Source organism: Trachypithecus francoisi, unplaced genomic scaffold, assembly GCF_009764315.1.
Source record: "Trachypithecus francoisi isolate TF-2019V2 unplaced genomic scaffold, Tfra_2.0 Contig00057_ERROPOS647011, whole genome shotgun sequence".
Taxonomy (NCBI): domain Eukaryota; kingdom Metazoa; phylum Chordata; class Mammalia; order Primates; family Cercopithecidae; genus Trachypithecus; species Trachypithecus francoisi.
In genome coordinates, this window is record NW_022680466.1 from 464,056 (window position 1) to 482,296 (window position 18,241).

General features: G+C 50.9%; 1 protein-coding gene across 23 annotated transcripts in view; it reads left to right on the forward strand.

The window, feature by feature from the left end:
• The window catches only part of MAPT (microtubule associated protein tau), a 135,680-nt gene that overhangs the window by 111,272 nt on the left and 6,167 nt on the right, over nucleotides 1–18,241 (forward strand). For 16 of the 23 annotated variants that reach the window (XM_033218824.1, XM_033218988.1, XM_033219370.1 and 13 more), the window contains 3 exons: nucleotides 8,454–8,546; nucleotides 12,343–12,424; nucleotides 14,632–14,744. In XM_033218824.1, the coding sequence (XP_033074715.1) occupies nucleotides 8,454–8,546; nucleotides 12,343–12,424; nucleotides 14,632–14,744 (288 nt within the window). The remainder of the gene's footprint in view (nucleotides 1–8,453; nucleotides 8,547–12,342; nucleotides 12,425–14,631; nucleotides 14,745–18,241) is intronic. The other 7 variants (XM_033219499.1, XM_033219645.1, XM_033219695.1 and 4 more) reach the window with 1 other exon arrangement.

The following is an 18,241-nucleotide window of genomic DNA, read 5'->3' on the forward strand; positions in this document are numbered from 1 at the left end:
CAGAGCAAAAGCAAAATAAAGCTAGAACTGGAGGCGGCTGGGGCAGCCAGAGGGCGTGTGTCCAGCGCCAAGGGGTGTGAAGCTTGAGCGCTAGGAGAGTTCACACGGGCAGAAGAGAGGTTGGGGCTGCTGCAAGCAGCTGGACATCGCCCAACAGGACAGAGGGTGGTGGAGGGTGGCCCTGAAGAGAGGCTCAGTTCAGCTGGCAGTGGCCGTGGGAGTGCTGAAGCGGGCGGGCTGTGGGCAGCTGCTGGGGAGGGTTAAGCCGGGGTGACGGCCCAGCAACAGCACCCCTTCTTGGGGGGTCACTGGGAAACACAGAGGAGAGCTGAAGAAGCAGGAGTCCCAGGGGCCATGCAGGGCAAGAGAGAAGTTGCTCATATGGGGCCCAGGCTGCAGGATCAGGAGAACTGGGGACCCTGTGGCTGCCAGCAGGGAGAAGGGAGTGTGCAGAATCATGGCCAGGAAAGGGCCCGGGGGCCATCGGGGGCCTGGTTGGCTCCGAGAAGTTGGAGCTAAAGTCACTTTCTCGGAGGATGTCCAGGCCAGTAGTTGGGATGTGAAGACCTGAAGCAGCACAGAGCCTGGAAGCCCAGGATGGACAGAAACCTACCTGAGCAGTGGGGCTGTGAAAGCCTTGGGTGTGCAATATTCAAGATGGCCACAAGATGGCGATAGAATGCTGTAACTGTTTCTTGGTTCTGGGCCGCAGCCTGGGTGGCTTGCTTTCTTCCCTGTGTGTATTGATTTGTTTCTCTTTTTTGAGACAGGGTCTTGCTGAGTTGCCCAGGCTGGAGTGCAGTGGTGCGATCGTAGCTCACTGCAACCTTGAAGTCCTGAGCTCAAGCAATCCTTCCACCTCAGCCTCCTGAGTAGTTGGGACCACAGGCTTGCACCACAGTGCCCGGCTAGTTTCTTATATTTTTTGTAGAGATGTGGTTTCACTGTGTTTCCCAGGATGGTCTTGAACGCCTGGGCTCAAGTGATCCTCCTGCCTCAGCCTCCCAAATTGCTGGGATTATAGGTGTGAGCCACCATGCCCGACCTTCTCTTTTTTATAAGGGCGTCTGTGTGTGTGTGCCTGTGTGTGCATGTGCGTGTGTGCGTGCGCCTGTGTGTGTGCGTGTGTGCGTGCACACACTCGTCTTCACCTTCCCCCAGCCTTGCTCTGCCTCTACCCAGTCACCTCTGCCCATCTCTCTGATCTATTTCTCTCTTCTTTTACCCCTCTTTCCTCCCTTCTCATATACCACTGACAATTATAGAGAACTGAGTATTCTAAAAATACTTTATTTATTTATTTTGAGACAGAGTCTCACTCTGTCATCCAGGCTGGAGTACAATGGTGCAATCTCGGCTCACTGCAACCTCCGCCTCCCAGGTTCAAGCAACTCTCCTGCCTCAGCCTCCCTAGTACCTGGGATTACAGGCGCCCACCACCACGCCCGGCTAATTTTTATATTTTTAGTAGAGACAGGGTTTCACCATGTTGGCCAAGCTGGTCTCAAACTCCTGGCCTCAGGTGATCTGCCTGCCTTGGCCTCCCAAAGTACTGGGATTGCAGGCGTGAGTCACCGTGCCTGGCCTTAAAAATACATTATATTTAATAGCAAAGCCCAGCTGTCGCTTTAAAAAGCATCTATGTAGAACTTATGTGGAATAAATACAGTGAATTTGTACGTGGGATCATTTGCCTCTCCTTCTCAATCAGGGCCAGGGATGCAGGTGAGCTTGGGCTGAGATGTCAGACTCCACAGTGAGTGGGGGGCAGTGCCAGGCTGGGACCCTCCTCTAGGACAGATCTGTAACTCTGAGAGCCTCCAGGCATCTTTCCCTGTACATCAGTGCTTCTGAAAAATCTTGTGTAAATCAAATCATTTTAAAGGAGCTTGTTTAAAGGACAGTGTAAATAATTCTGAAGGTGACTCTACCCTGTTATTTGATCTCTTCCTTGGCCGGTTGACTTGACAGGACATAGACAGGTTTTCCTGTGTCAGTTCCCAAGCTGATCACCTTGGACTTGAAGAGAAGGCTTGTGTGGGCATCCAGTGCCCACCCCGTGTTAAATTCCCAGCAGAGCATTGCACTGGCCCTGCTGAGCCTGGTGAGGCAAAGCGCAGCCCAGCAAGCAGGCAGCGCTGGAGATCGGCCAAGCCTGGGCCAGCCTGGGAGCCAACTGTGAGGCACGGGGCTGTGGGGCTGCAGGCTTGAGGCCAGGGAGAGAGGGCTGGGCTCTTTGGAGTAGCCTTGAGAGACCTGAACCCAAACAAAACCAGATCAAGGTCTAGTGAGAGCTTAGGGCTGCTTTGGGTGCTCTAGGAAATTGATTAAACCGAGTGGACACACCCCCCCAGCCCCACCTCACCACAGCCTCTCCTTCAGGGTCAAACTCTGACTCAGACATTTCTCCCCTGACTGGGAGTTCCCTGGATCCAAACTGGGAGCTTGCAACACTTTGTTCTCTCCCTTGATGGTTTTTGTCAGTGTCTCTCCAGAGCTGAAGTGTAATATATATGTTACTGTAGCTGAGAAATTCAATTTCAGGATTCTAATTTCATAATGACAACCATTCCCCTTTTCTCTCCCTTCTGTAAATGTAAGATTCTGTAAAGGGTGTTGACTGAATGTGACAATTGGCAGTAGTTCATGTCTGCTTTGTAAATACCCTTGTGTCTACTGCAAAGTCTCATAAAGGCTTGTTGACTTTTTTGTGGCGTTAGAACAAGAAAAAGCCACATGGAAAAACATTTCTCTTTTGTTTTTTGTTTGTTTGTTTCTTCGTTTGAGACGGAGTCTCACTGTGTCACCCAGACTGGAGTGCAGTGGCACGATCTCGGCTCACTGCAAGTTCTGCCTCCTGGGGTCATGCTATTCTCATGCCTCAGCCTCCCGAGTAGCTAGGACTACAGGTGCCTGCCATCACACCTGGCTAATTTTTTTGTATTTTCTAGTAGAGGCAGGGTTTCACCATGTTAACCAGGATGGTCTTGATCTCCTGACCTCGTGATCTGCCTGTCTTAGCCTCCCAAAGTGCTGGGATTACAGGCGTGAGCCACCACGCCCGGCTGGAAAAAACATTTCTATGTATGTGGCAGACACTGAGTTATTGCTTAATGTCCTTTGATTCATTTGCTTAATTTCTTTTATGGATTAGTACAGAAAACAAAGTTCTCTTCCTTGAAAAACTGGTAAGTTTCCTTTGTCAGATAAGGAGAGTTGTGTAACCCATGACATTTCCCTTTTTGCCTTGGCTTCCAGGAAGCTCAAAGCTAAATGTAATGATCACTCTTGTAATTGTCAGTGTTGATGCCCTCCCCTTCTTCTAATGTTACTCTTTACATTTTCCTGTTTTATTATTCTGAGTGTTTTCTAATTCTAAGCTGTTCCCACTCCTTTTTGAAAGCAGGCAAATCCTCTTCTAAGACTTATCCAGTGAAAAGTTATGAATAAAAAATGATCAGCAAGCCTACAGGTGCTGAGGCTACTACAGAGGCTGAGGCTAGAGGACTACTTGAGCCCAGGAATTTGAGACCTGGGCTGGGCAACATAGCAAGACTCCATCTCCATTAAAACTATTTTTTATTAAAAAAATAATCCACGAAGGAGTTTATGTGGGATTCCTTAAAATTGGAGGGTGACATGAATTGATTCAAAGACTTGTGCAAAGGCTGACAGCAACTCCTTGAGAAGCAGTATGAGAAATCCTGTCCCACCTCCTCCCCCAGCTCCAGCCTGGGCTGAGGCACTGTCACAGTGTCTCCTTGCTGGCAGGAAAGAATTTCAGTGTTCACCAAAAAGTAGTATTGTTTTTATTAGGTTTATGAGGCTGTAGCCTTGAGGACAGCCCAGGACAACTTTGTTGTCACAAAGGTAGCCTGCGGCTACAGGAACTCTGAGATCTAGATTTTTCTGTGGCTGCTTCTGACCTGAGAAAGTTGCAGAACCTCTGTGGGCCTCACATGGCCTCCTTGTCCTTAATGAGGAGATGGTGGGCAAGAAAAGTGATGTGGCATTAGAGATTTATCCATCTCTAAGGGAGGAGTGGATTGTACATTGAAACACCAGAGAAGGAATTACAAGGAAGAATTTGAGTATCTAAAAATGTAGGTCGGACACTCCCGTGTTGATTGCAGCGCTATTCACAATAGCCAAGATTTGGAAGCAACCCGAGTGTCTATCAGCAGATGAATGGAGAAAGAAAATGTGGTTCATATATGCAATGGAGTACTATTCAGCCATGAAAAAGAATAAGATTCTGTCATTTGAAACAACATGGATGGAACTGGAGGACATTATGTTAAGTGAAATAAGCCAGACAGAAGGACAGACTTCACATGTTCTCACACATTTGTGGGAGCTAAAAATTAAACTCATGGAGATAGAAAGTAGAAGGATGGTTACCAGAGGCTGAGAAGGGTGGAGGGGAGTAGGGAGAAAGTGGGGATGGTTAATGGGCACAAAAACATAGTTAGCATGAATAGATCTAGCACTGGATAGCACAGCATGGTGACTACAGTCAACAGGAATTTATAGTACATTTTAAAACAACTAAAAGAGTGTAATTGGAATGTTCATAACACAAGAAATGATAAATGCTTGAGGTGATGGATACCCCATCACCCTGATGTGATTATTACACAATGTATGTCTGTATCTAAATATCTCATGTACCCCACAAGTATATACACCTACTATGTACCCATATAAATTTAAAATTAAAAATTTATAAAACACACATAAATAAGTACATTCAAATGTAGGCTGGACACCATGGTTCACACCTGTAATCCCAGTGCTTTGTGAGGCTGAGGTGAGAGAATCACTGGAGCCCAGGAGTTTGAGACCCCATCACCACAAAGAATTTTTAAAAATTAGCTGGGTGTGGTGGCACATACCGGTAGTCCCAGCTACTTGGGAGACCGAGGCAGGAGGATCGCTTGAGCCCAGGAGTTTAAGGCTGCAGTGAGCTATGATGGCGCCACTGCATTCCAGCCTGGGTGACAGAGTGAGACCCTATCTCTATTTTGAAAATAGTAAAAAGAATACATAATAAAAATAAAATGTAAATATATGTATGTTAGAAAAAATACACCCGTCAGCAAAAGGGGTAAAGGAGCGATTTCAGTCATAATCAGATGCAGGATAAGCCAGCAATGCAGTTTCTTTTATTTTGGTCAAAGAAATAAGCAAAACAATGTTGTAAACACCCAGTGCTGGCAGCAATATGATGAGGCTGGCTCTGTCACCAGGGCTCACAGGGAAAACTCAGGCAACCCTTTTAGAAAGCCATGTGGAGAGTTGTACTGAGAGGTTTTAGAATATTGATAACTTTGACCCAGAAATTCTATTCTAGGACTCTGTGTTATGAAAATAACCCATCATATGGAAAAAGCTCCTTTCAGAAAGAGGTTCATGGGAGGCTGTTTGTTTTTTTTTTTTTTTTCTTTGCATCAAATCCAGCTCCTGCAGGACTGTTTGTATTATTGGAGTACAAAATGGAATCAATACAAATGTTGGATAGCAGGGGGAAAATATTCACAAAATGGAATGGAACATATTATTAAACATAGTGCTTCTGATGACCGTAGACCATAGAGAATGCTTAGGATATGATATCACTTCTTTTGTTGTTTTTTGCTTTTTGAGACAAAATCTCATTCTGTCACCTGGGCTGGAGTTCAGTGGCACGATCTCAGCTGACTGCAACCTCCAACTCCCAGGTTCTCCTGCCTCAACCTCCCAAGTAGCTGGGACTATAGTTGCGTGCCAACATGCCCGGCTAACTTTTGTATTTTTACTACAGACGGGGTTTCACCTTGTTGGCCAGGCTGTCCTCAAACTCCTGACCTTGGATGATCCACCTGCCTTGGCCTCCCAAAGTGCTGGGATTACCAGCGTGAGCCACCACGCCCGGCCTAGGATATGATATCACTTCTTAGAGCAAGATACAAAATTGCATGTGCACAGTAATTCTCCCAAGTTTAGGTACACAGGGATGGTTATACCTAAGCGAGACTTAAAGGAAATACAAAAAATGCAATCCTGATTGTGTTAGGGTGGTAAGAAAACGGTTTTGTTTTTGCTTTGATGAGCTCTGTTTTTTAAAATTGTTATATATATATTTTTTGAGACGGAGTCTTGCTCTGTCGCCCAGGCTGGAGTGCAGTGGCCGGATCTCAGCTCACTGCAAGCTCCGCCTCCCGGGTTTACTGAGGCTACTGCCTCAGCCTCCCGAGTAGCTGGGACTACAGGCGCCCGCCACCTCGCCCGGCTAGTTTTTTGTGTTTTTTAGTAGAGACGGGGTTTCACCATGTTAGCCAGGATGGTCTCGATCTCCTGACCTCGTGATCTGCCCGTCTCGGCCTCCCAAAGTGCTGGGATTACAGGCTTGAGCCACCGCGCCCGGCCAAAATTGTTATATTTTCTTTTTTCTTTTTTTTTTTTTTTTTGAGGCGGAGTCTCGCTCTGTCGCCCGGACTGGAGTGCAGTGGCGGATCTCAGCTCACTGCAAGCTCCGTCTCCCAGGTTTACGCCATTCTCCTGCCTCAGCCTCCCAAGTAGCTGGGACTACAGGCGCCCGCCACCTCGCCCGGCTAGTTTTTGTATTTTTTTAGTAGAGACGGGGTTTCACCGTGTTAGCCAGGATGGTCTCGATCTCCTGACCTCGTGATCCGCCCGTCTCGGCCTCCCAAAGTGCTGGGATTACAGGCTTGAGCCACCGCACCCGGCGTATATTTTCTAATAAAAATACATAGTCTGTTTGAAGGAATATAAAAGATTATGAAGAGATGAGTTAGATATTGATTCATATTGAAGATTCAGACAAGTAAAATTAAGGGGAAAAAAACCAGGATGAACCAGAAGCCAGGCTGGAGTCCCAATCCCAGACCTGACAGCCCAGGCTGATGGGGCCTCCAGGGCAGTGGTCTCCACCCAGCATTCTTAAAAGAGCCACTGAGCTCTTGGTGCCATTTTCAAGATTTCAGAAACCACCTTGGCATGGCTGGTCCTTCACTGGGATCTCCACCTGGCAATTATTTACATCTGAGATGAATAAAAACCAAAGTGCTGAGGTTACAGGCGCAGTGGCTCAGGCTTGTAATCCCAGCACTTTGGGAAGCTGAGGTGGGCTGATTGCTTGAGCCCAGGAGTTTCAGACCATCCTGGACAACATAGCGTGAGCTCATCTCTACAAAAAATACAAAAAATTTGCTAGGTGTGGTGGCATGTGCCTGTGGTCCCAGCTACTTGGGAGTCTGAAGTAGGAGAATCCCTTGAGTCCAGGGAGGTCAAGGCTGCAGTGTGCCGTGATGGTATCACTGCACTCCAGCCTGGGGGACAAAGTGAGACCCTGTCTCACAAAGAAAAAAAAAACAACAACACTGTTTCCAGAGTTCCTGAGGGGAAGGTCACCGGGTGAGGAAGACGTTCTCACTGATCTGGCGGATAAAATGTCAAGTTTTTCCAACTCCCTAAACCATGGTTTTCTATTTCATAGTTTTTAGGCAAATTGGTAAAATCATTTCTCATCAAAACGCTGATTTTTCATACCTCCCGGGTGTCTACAGAAAGAACCTTCCAGAAATGCAGTTGTGGGAGACCCATCCAGGCCACCCCTGCTTATGGAATAGCTGAGAAAAGCCCCACGGAAGCATTTGCTCAGCTTCCGTTACGCACCTGGTGGCACTGTGGGTGGGAGGGGGCTGGTGGGTGGATGGAAGAAGAAGGCACTGCCCCCTTGCAGGGACAGAGCCCTCTTACAGAGGGGACACCCTGCATTTGTCTTCCCCACAAAGCGGCCTGTGTCCTGCCTGCGGGGTCAGGGCTTCTCAAACCTGGCTGTGTGTCAGAATCACCAGGGGAACTTTTCAAAACTAGAGGGACTGGAAAGACTCCTCCAGATTTGAATTCTAGGTTAGGGCTGGGGTCTGAGATTTGAAAAATCCACAGGTGATTCCGATGCCCGACAGGCTTGAGAACAGCCGCAGGAAGTTCTCTGGGAATGTTCCGGTGGGTCTAGCCAGGTGTGAGTGGAGATGCCGGGAAACTTCCTGTTACTCATCACTGTGGCCTAACACGTTTTTCACTGACCCCAGGCTGGTGAACGCTCCCCTCTGGGGTTCAGGCCTGATGATGCCATCCTTTTGTGAAGCGAGTCCCTGCCCCTGAGGACCTGCAATCCCAGCTTCGTAAAGCCCGCGGGGAATCACTCACAGTTCTGGGATGCCTTCGGGGCAGCCCTCTCTCTGTCCCTTCAGCTCCCCTGGGGTGTGACTCAATCTCCCGCCACTCCCCAGACTGCCTCTGCCAAGTCCGAAAGTGGAGGCATCCTTGCGAGCAAGCAGGCGGGTCCAGGGTGACGCATGTCACTCATTGAAAGTGGAGGCGTCCTTGTGAGCAAGCAGGCGGGTCCAGGGTGATGTGTCACTCATCCTTTTTTCTGGCTATCAAAGGTGCAGATAATTAATAAGAAGCTGGATCTTAGCAACGTCCAGTCCAAGTGTGGCTCAAAGGATAATATCAAACACGTCCCGGGAGGCGGCAGTGTGAGTACCTTCACACGTCCCATGCGCCGTGCTGTGGCTTGAATTTTTAGGAAGTGGCGTGAGTGCGTCCACTTGTGAGACACTGCATAGAATAAATCCTTCTTGGGCTCTCAGGATCTGGCTGCGCCCCCCGGGTGAATGTAGCCCGGCTCCCCACATTCCCTCACACAGTCAACTGTTCCCAGAAGCCCCCTCCTCATGTTCTAGGAGGGAGTGTCCCAGCATTTCTGGGTCCCCTAGACCGTACCGTGCAGGCTGCGCGTACAGAACAGGGCGGATGACGGACCCTCTCTCCGGCCCTGGACTGGGAAGCTGAGAATACCCGTCAAGGTCTCCCTCCACTCACACCCAGCCCTGTCCCCAGGAGCCCCATAGCCCATTGAAAGTTGGGCTGAAGGTGGTGGCACCTGAGACTGGGCTGCCGCCTCCTCCCCCGACACCTGGGCAGGTTGACGTTGCCTGGCTCCACTGTGGACAGGTGACCCGTTTGTTCTAATGAGTGGACACCAAGGTCTTACCTTCCTGCTCAGCTGCGCCTCCTACGTGTTCAAGGCAGGAGCGGATTCCTAAGCCTCCAATTTATGCTTAGCCTGCACCACCCTCTGGCAGAGACTCCAGATGCAAAGAGCCAAACCAAAGTGTGACAGGTCCCTCTGCCCAGCGCTGAGGTGTGGCAGAGAAATGCTGCTTTTGGCCCTTTTAGATTTGGCTGCCTCTGGCCAGGAGCGGTGGCTCATGCCTGTAATCCCAGCACTTTGGGAGACCAAGACGGGAAGTTCGCCTGAGCCCAGGAGTTCAAGTCCGGCCTGGGCAACAGTGAGACCCCTGTCTCTACAAAAGAAAATTAAAATTACCCAGGTGTGGTGGTGTGCACCTGTAGTCCCAGCTAGTTGGGAGGCTGAGGTGGGAGGATCACGTGAGTCCGGGAGGTGGAGGTTGTAAGGAGCCATGATTGCGCCACTGCACAACTGAGGCAACAGAGTGAGACTTTGTCTCAAAAAACAATGGTATAATAATTTTAAAATAAATAGATTTGGCTTCCTCTAAATGTCCCTGGTGAGATTCAGGACTCAGATCCTCAAGTCCCACTGACTCACCTGATAAGCTGAGGCCGGTCTATGTCCTCGGGGCACCAGAGGCTCCTCTCCCACCAGCAATCTTGGTGAGCTGAAAGCAAACTGTTAACACCCTGGGGAGCTGGAGGTATGAGACCCTCGAGGTCCACCCCAAGGGAGGCATTGATTTTTGAGAGCAATCACCTGACCCTGGCTGGCAGTACCAGGACACTGCTGTGGCTCCGGTGCGGGCTGTCTCCGGAAAATGCCTGGCCTGGGGCAGCCACCCGCATCCAGCCCAGAGGGTTTATTCTTGCAATGTGCTGCTGCTTCCTGCACTGAGCACCTGGATCCTGGCTTCTGCCCTGAGGCCCCTTGAGTCCCACAAGTAGCAAGCGCTTGCCCTGCGGCTGCTGCATGGGGCTTACTAACGCTTCCTCACCAGTGTCTGCTAAGTGTCTCCTCTGTCTCCCACGCCCTGCTCTCCTGTCGCCCCAGTTTGTCTGCTGTGAGGGGACAAAAGAGGTGTGTGCTGCCCCCACCCCTGCCTGGGTCCTTGTTCCTGGGATTGCTGTTTTCAGCTATTTGAGCTTTGATCCTGGTTCTCTGGCTTCCTCGAAGTGGGCTCGGCCAGAGGAGGAAGGCCATGTGCTTTCTGGTTGAAGTCGAGTCTGGTGGCCTGGTGGAGACTGCGCTACTGAGGCGGAGCTGGGGAGAGAGCACGCATGGGCTGCGTGGCCAACCCCTCTGGTAGCTGATGCCCAAAGACGCTGCAGTGCCCAGGACATCCGGGACCTCCCTGGGGCCCGCCCGTGTGTCCTACGCTGTCCTCGTCTGCGGGCTAGCCTGTGACCCGTGCTGTGCTCATCTGTGGGCTAGCCTGTGACCCGTGCTGTGCTCATCTGCGGGCTAGCCTGTGACCTGGCAGAGAGCCACCAGATGTCCCGGGCTGAGCACCGCCCTCTGAGCGCCTTCACAGGAAGCCTTTCTCCTGGTGAGAAGAGATGCCAGCCCCTGGCATCTGGGGGCACTGGATCCCTGGCGGCGGCTAGGGCTAGGCGGCCCTAGTCTCTCCCCAGCCTAGGGGCCCTTTCCCAGCAGGTTGGCCCTGCTCCATCTCCACCTGGGACCCTTCTTCCTCCTGGCTGGGCCCTGGAAGTTCTGCAGGACCTGCCCTGCCCCTCCCTGGCCTCCAGGTATCTTGACCACCGCCCTGGCTCCCCCTGCCATCCACTCCTCTCCTATCTGGCCGTTCCCTGGTCCCTGTCCCAGCCCCCCTCCCCCTCTCACGAGTTACCTCACCAAGGCCAGAGGGAAGAGGGAAGAGGGAAGGAGTCCCTGGTCATACCAGCACGTCCTTCCACCTCCCTCAGCCCTGGTCCACCCCCTCGGCGCCGGCTTCAGAGCACAGCTCTCTCCAACCCAGGCCGCACATCGTCTATCCTCCCTGCCCCCACGTCCTTGCCACAGATCATGTCCGCCCTGACACACATGGGCCTCAGCCATCTCTGCCCCAGTTAACTCCCCATCCATAAAGAGCGCATGCCAGCTGACATTAAAATAATTTGGGATGGTTCCAGTTTAGACCTAAGTAGAAGCAGAAACCACTGCCCCCACTGCACCTTGTTTTTTGGTGGCCTTGATAAACCATCTTCAGCCATGAAGCCAGCTGTCTCCCAGGCAGCTCCAGGGCAGGGCTTCCTCGGGAACTGACTGATAGGTGGGAGGTGGCTGCACCCTCAGGTGACCCACACAAGGCCACTGCTGGAGGCCCTGGGGACTCCAGGAATGTCAGTCAGTGACTCGCCCCCCAGGCCCCACACAGCCAGGGCTTCATAGATGCCTGCCTCCAGGGGACCTATCTGTCTGCCACTCGGAGTCCCCACAGGGTGCCCCCCAGGGGAGCTGGCTCTTGGACTGAGATCAGCTGGCAGCTCAGGACTGTCATTCCCCGAGGGAGCGGTGCCCTGGATCCCACAGGCCTCCCCATGTGTGTCTGTGTCCGCTCGAGCTTGCTGAGACATTCAATCTGTTGGTTTCTGCTGTGCCGCCTACCCACCCTGTTGGTGTTGCTTTGCTCCTGTTGCTAAAGACAGGAATGCCCAGGACACTGAGTGTGCAGGTGCCCGCTGGCTCTCACGTCGGAGCTGCTGAACTCCGCTGGGTCCTGCTTACTGACCGTCTTTGCTCTAGTGCTGTCCGTGGAAGCTTTTCCTGGAATAAAGCCCCCCCATCGACCCTCACAGCGCCTCCCCTCTTTGAGGCCCAGCAGATCCCGCACTCCTGCCTTTCCAGCAAGATTTTTCAGATGCTGTGCATACTCATCATATTGATCACTTTTTTCTTCATGTCTGATTGTGATCTGTCAATTTCATGTTAGGAAAAGGAGTGACTTTTTTACCCTTAAGCCTTTGCTGAGCAAATGTCTGGGCCTTGCACAATGACAACGGGTCCCTCTTTTTCCCAGAGGCTCTTTTGTTCTGCAGGGATTGAAGACACTCCAGTCCCACAGTCCCCAGCTCCCCTGGGGCAGGGTTGGCAGAATTTCGACAACACATTTTTCCATCCTGAATAGGGTGCGCTCCTCATGGCAGCTGGGAACCACTGTCCAATCAGGGCCTGGGCTTACACAGATGCTTCTCATTGCATTACACCCTTAATAAAATAATCCCATTTTATCCTCTTTGTCTCTCTGTCTTCTCTCTCTGCCTCTCCTTTTCTTGCTCCTCTCTCATCTCCAGGTGCAAATAGTCTACAAACCAGTTGACCTGAGCAAGGTGACCTCCAAGTGTGGCTCATTAGGCAACATCCATCATAAACCAGGTAGCCCTGTGGAAGGTGAGGGTTGGGATGGGAAGGTGCATGGGGTGGAGGAGTCCTGGTGAGGCTGGAACTGCCCCAGACTTCGGAAGGGGCTGGAAAGGATTTGTTGGGTAGACCGTCAAGGAGAGTTGAGTGTGGAACTTGCGGGAGCCCAGGAGGCGTGGTGGCTCCAGCTCGCTCCTGCCCAGGCCATACTGGCCAAGACAAGGTGAGGCGGGAGTGAAGTCAAATAAGGCAGGCGCAGAAAGAAAGCACATGTTCTTGGCTGGGCGCGGTGGCTCACGCCTGTAATCCCAGCACTTTGGGAGGCCAAGGCAGGCGGATCACGAGGTCAGGAGATCGAGACCATCCTGGCTAACATGGTGAAACCCCATCTGTACTAAAAATACAAAAAATTAGCCGGGCATGGTGGCGGGCACCTGTAGTCCCAGCTACTCAGAAGGCTGAGGCAGGAGAATGGCGTGAACCCAGGAGGCAGAGCTTGCAGTGAGCTGAGATGGCGCCACTGCACTCCAGCCTGGGTGACAGAGCGAGACTCCGTCTCAAAAAAAAAAAAAAAGCACATGTTCTCACTTATTTGTGGAATCCAGGAGATAGAGAATAGAAGGATGATTATCAGAGGCTGGGAAGGCTGGTGAGGGGATGGTGGGGGGATGGTTAATGGGTACAAAAAAAATAGAATAAGACCTAGTATTTGATAGTGCAACAGGGTGACTATAGTCAATAATAATTTAATTGTACATTTAAAAATAACTAAAAGATAGCCAGATGCACTGGCTTACATCTGTACTCCCAGCACTTTGGGAGGCCGAGGTGGGCATTTGAGACCAGCCTGACCAACATGGTGAAACCCCATCTCTACTAAAAATACAAAAATTAGCTGGGCATGGTGGCGGGCACCTGTAATCCCAGCTACTCGAGAGACTGAGGCAGGAGAATCACTTGAACCTGGGAGGCAGAGGTTGCAGTGAGCCGAGATCTTGCCACTACACTCCAGCCTAGGTGACAGAGCGAAACTCTGTCTCAAAAATAAAAATAAAAATAACTAAAAGAATATAAATGGATTGTTTGTAACACAAAGGACAAATATTTGCGGGGATGGATACCCCATTTTCCATGATGTGATTATTACACATTGTGTGTCTGCATCAAAACATCTCATGAACCCCATAAATATATATATCTACTATGTACCCACAAACATTTTTTAAAAATTTTTTTCAAGGTGAAGAGGGAGGTGAGATGCCAGCCTTAAGCCCTAACCTGTGATTCTCCCAGCAAGCTGTCCACAGGGCCACTCAGGCTTGAGGTGCAGCTATATGGATGTATGAGCTTGGTCCCCAGCCAACATGGGGGACACTTCACCATCGGCAGCAGCTACAGCACAGGAACCCTGGGTCACTACCATGTCCCCTCTGTGACTTTGTTTAAACAGAAAATGATGCTCTGGGCCGGGCGCGGTAGCTCACGCCTGTAATCCCAGCACTTTGGGAGGCTGAGGTGGGCGGATCACGAGGTCAGGAGATTGAGACCATCCTGGCTAACCCGGTGAAACCCCATCTCTACTAAAAATACAAAAAATTAGCCGGGCATAGTGGCGGGCGTCTGTAGTCCCAGCTACTTGGGAGGCTGAGGCAGGAGAATGGCGTGAACCCGGGAGGCGGCGCTTGCAGTGAGCCGAGATTGCGCCACTGCACTCCAGCCTGGGCGACAGAGCGAGACTCCATCTCAAAGAAAAAATAAAATAAAAAATACTTGACTTACTGGAAGCCAACCAATGTATAATTTAGAATAATTTCTCCTAGGTTGAGCTGTCATTTACCTTTGCAGTATCTCAAGAGGAAGAGTTTACTGTGTCAATATTTGATGCACACTTTGATTAGATAGATGAAGCAAACTATTTTCAAGCACGTTGCAAGGACTTACTTGTATCCAAACAGCATTCTAAAGGAAAGTCTTACCTACTTCTAAAGGCTGGTCTCTACTTGGAACCACTTGCTTGGCCCTGGTTCAAGTCCTGCTGCAAACCTGGAAGTGCCGTCAGTGTCTTCTTCCTTCCAGAGCAGTGGCACCAGATCCAATTTTTGCTGTGCCCCAGCAGCCCCTGGCACTTTGCCCTGTAGACCGCAGACCTCATGTAATGTGTGCTAAGTCCATGGAACTGCGGAAGATGATGGCAAGATGCTCTTGTGTGTGTTGTGTTCTAGGAGGTGGCCAGGTGGAAGTAAAATCTGAGAAGCTGGACTTCAAGGACAGAGTGCAGTCGAAGATCGGGTCCCTGGACAATATCACCCATGTCCCTGGCGGAGGAAATAAAAAGGTAAAGGGGCAGGGCGGGTTGGATGCTGCACTTGGGTATGGGCATTAATCAAGTCGAGTGGACAAAGACTGGTCCAGTTCCCAGAGGAGGAAAACAGAGGCTTCTGTGTTGACTGGCTGGATGTGGGCCCTCGGCAGCATCTAGTGGGTCTCGACTGCCTGTCTCAATCTTCACCAGGAGCTTTAGCACATTTCACAGCTGGGCTCCAACCTGGAGAGGCTGACTGACCGGTCTCAGGTGCAGCTCGGTTGCTGGAGTTTTTGTTTTTATTTATTTTTATGTATTTGAGGCAGGGTCTCCGTATTAGTCCATTCTCACACTGCTAATAAAGACATACCCAAGACTGTGTAATTTATAAAGGAAAGAGGTTTAATGGACTCACAGTTCCACATGGCTGGGGAGGCCTCAAAATCATGGTGGAAAGCAAAGGAGAAGCAAAGGCATGTCTTACAAGGCAGCAGGCAAGAGAGCGTGTGCAGGGCAACTCCCATTTATAAAACCATCAGACCTCATGAGACTTATTCACTATCATGAGAACAGCATGGAAATACCCGCCCCCATGATTCAGTTACCTCCCACTGGGTCCCTCCCATGATACATGGAATTATGGGAACTACAATTCAAGATGAGATTTGGGTGGGGACACAGCCAACCCATATCATTCTCCCTCTGTCATCCAGGCTGGAGTGCATTAGCATGATCTCAGCTCAGTGCAGCCTCTACCTCCCTGGGTCAGGTGATCCTCCCACCTCAGCCTCCCAAGTAGTTGGAACTACAGGTACCTGCCACTATGCCCAGCTAAATATTTTGTATTTCCTGTGGAGATGAGGTTTTGCCATGTTGCCCAGGCTGGTCTTGAACTCCTGAGGTCAAGCAATATGCCCACCTCAGCCTCCCAAGGTGCTGGGATTACAGGTGTGAGCCACAGTGCTTGGCCTAAGTGGCTGCAGTTTTTAAAGCTCCCAGGTGATTCTTTAGTGCAGTCAAAAGTGAGAACTAGCTGGGTGCAATGGCTCATGCCTGTAGTCCCAGCACCTTGGGAGGCCGAGGCGGGCAGATGGTTTGAGGTCAGGAGTTCAAGACCAGCCTGGCCAACATGGTAAAACCCCATCTCTACTAAAAATACAAAAGTTGGCTGGGTGTGGTGGTGCATGCCTGTAATCCCAGCTACTTGGGAGGCTGAGGCATGAGAATCGCTTGAACCCGGGTGGCAGAGGTTGTAGTGAGCCAAGATCATGCCACTGCACTCCAGCCTGGGTAACAGAGTGAGACTCCATCTCAAAAAAAAAAAAAAAAAAAAAAGAGAACCACTGTCCTAGGCCCTGATGTTTGCAGACAACTAAAAAAGGAAGTGGACATCCCCAGTCACCTGTGGCGCACCAAGAACACATGGGAACATAACCTAATTTTCTAAATGGGTTACTAGGCACTTAGAGCAAAACAATGATGCTGAGATCCTGATTTCAGGAAAGCCTCTGCCTGCCTGTCGTGGAAGTGTCCACACGAGGCTCCTGGGGCCTTGGTGTCCCCAGCAGTTTCTAGCCTCCAGGTCTTGCTGTGGGTGTCTGTGCAGTGAGGGTGTGTGTGACGCTAAGCGAGATCTGTCTAGGCCTGGCACAGGATACGGTCTGGTAGCTGCTGCTTCTCTTCTGCAGAAGCACAGCCAAGCACCCTCTGGGGTTTCCTGCCCACACCCAGCCTGAAGTTCTGGGAGTGGCTCACTTTCCAACCTTCAGGGTCTCCCAGGAGCTGACTGGGGAGTGGTGGAGGGAAAAGGATTGTATTAGTCCGTTTTCATGCTGCTGATGAAGACATATCCGATACTGGGCAATTTACAAAAGAAAGAGGTCTGATGGAGTTAGAGTTCCACGTGGCTGGGGAGGCCTCACAATCATGGTGGAAGGTGAAAGGCTTGTTCCACATGGTGGCAGACAAGAGAAGAGAGCTTGTGCAGGGCAACTCCCCTTTATAAAACCATCAGATCTCGGGAGACTTATTCACTCTCATGAGAACATAGGGGCGGGGAAAACCCGTCTCTATGATTCAGTTCTCTCCCATCGGGTCCCTCCCACAACGTGTAGGAATTGTGGGAACTAGAATTCAAGATGAGATTTGGGTGGGGTCACAGCCAAACCGTATCAGGGGTGTCCCAGAAAGGGTATAGGATCTGAGACCCAACTCAGCGTGAGAAAGTACGCTTCTCGAGGTGGCCCAGTTGGGTGGAAGTGGCAGCCAGGTTGTCTTTCCACTAAGCCACTCAGGTGGCAGCTGAGAGACCCCTGCCCTGGTCAGTCTCCGCCCTCCCCTCTTGCCACTGCATCTGGTTCTGAACAGATGGGCACCCTCATCTTGTGTTTGTGATAAATGTCTAACAAGGTAGTTTTGTGAGAAGTGTTTGCTGATACAGTCTTGCCGCAGATGCTGTAAACTGTGGCCTGGGGCAGACCTCACCTCCAGACAGGCCCTGAGGCTGGCGAGGGCACTGGCCCGTAGCTGGCCGAGAGCTCTCAGGTTGTGCCATGCAGGACACAGGGACACTTTTCAGTGCCTGGGTCACTATCCAAAGTGAGAAAACAGGGAGGGACCAGGAGGCTGCCCGCCTCAAGGGATGTGGGGGCCGGGCCCAGTTATCTGAGGAAGCAGTAAGCTTCTCTGCTGTTTCCACCACCCAGGCCTCCCCTGGTCTAAGGCAGGGCCTCCCAGCCTTGGGGCGCTTTAAAGATACCTGGGCCTGGCCCCATCCCCACAGTCTGACTGAGTGGGTCGGGATAGGGGCATGGGCATTGGCAATTTCCTGGGTGAAGGGAGGCCCCCTGCAGTCTCTGGAAGCTTCTCTGTGTTAGGAAGAGCTCTGGGCTTGACTCTGCTTGGAGAGTCAAGACCCGCAAATCCTCTCAGCCTCAGTTTCTCCTTCAGCAAGATGAAATGGAAATGCTGTACCTACGTCCCAGGGTGGTTTGAGACCCCCCAAAAAAACAATGTTCTGGAAGGTTCCTGGTGCGTTGCAGTCCTCTAAGAACCTGAGTTAGAGCCATGCTGAGTCTTGGCTTCTTGGCTCCTTCTGTTTCCAACTCGTCCATGTGATGGCTCAGGAAGGGTGGGCAGGGCCCTGCCCCTACTCAGAAAACACCATCCTGGTCCCAGGGATCCCCGCAGCATTAGTCCCCTGTTTTCCGTGTGTTGAGAAAAATTGCTAACAAGCAGTGGGGCACACCACCAGCCTCCTGGGTTCCTTTCAGTTTGGGGATTTTTGGACATTCCCAGGAATGTCACCTTTCTCTTAAAAAAACACTTCAAAAAACATTAACATAAATATTTTTATCAAAGCCTGTATTAAATGGTCTTTCAAGAAAATACAGTAACAGGCCAGGCATGGTGGCTCACGCCTGTAACCCCAGCACTTTGGGAGGCCAAGGCAAGCAGATCACCTGAAATCAGGAGTTCGACACCAGCCTGGCCAATGCAGCAGAACCCCATCTCTACAAAAAATACAAAAA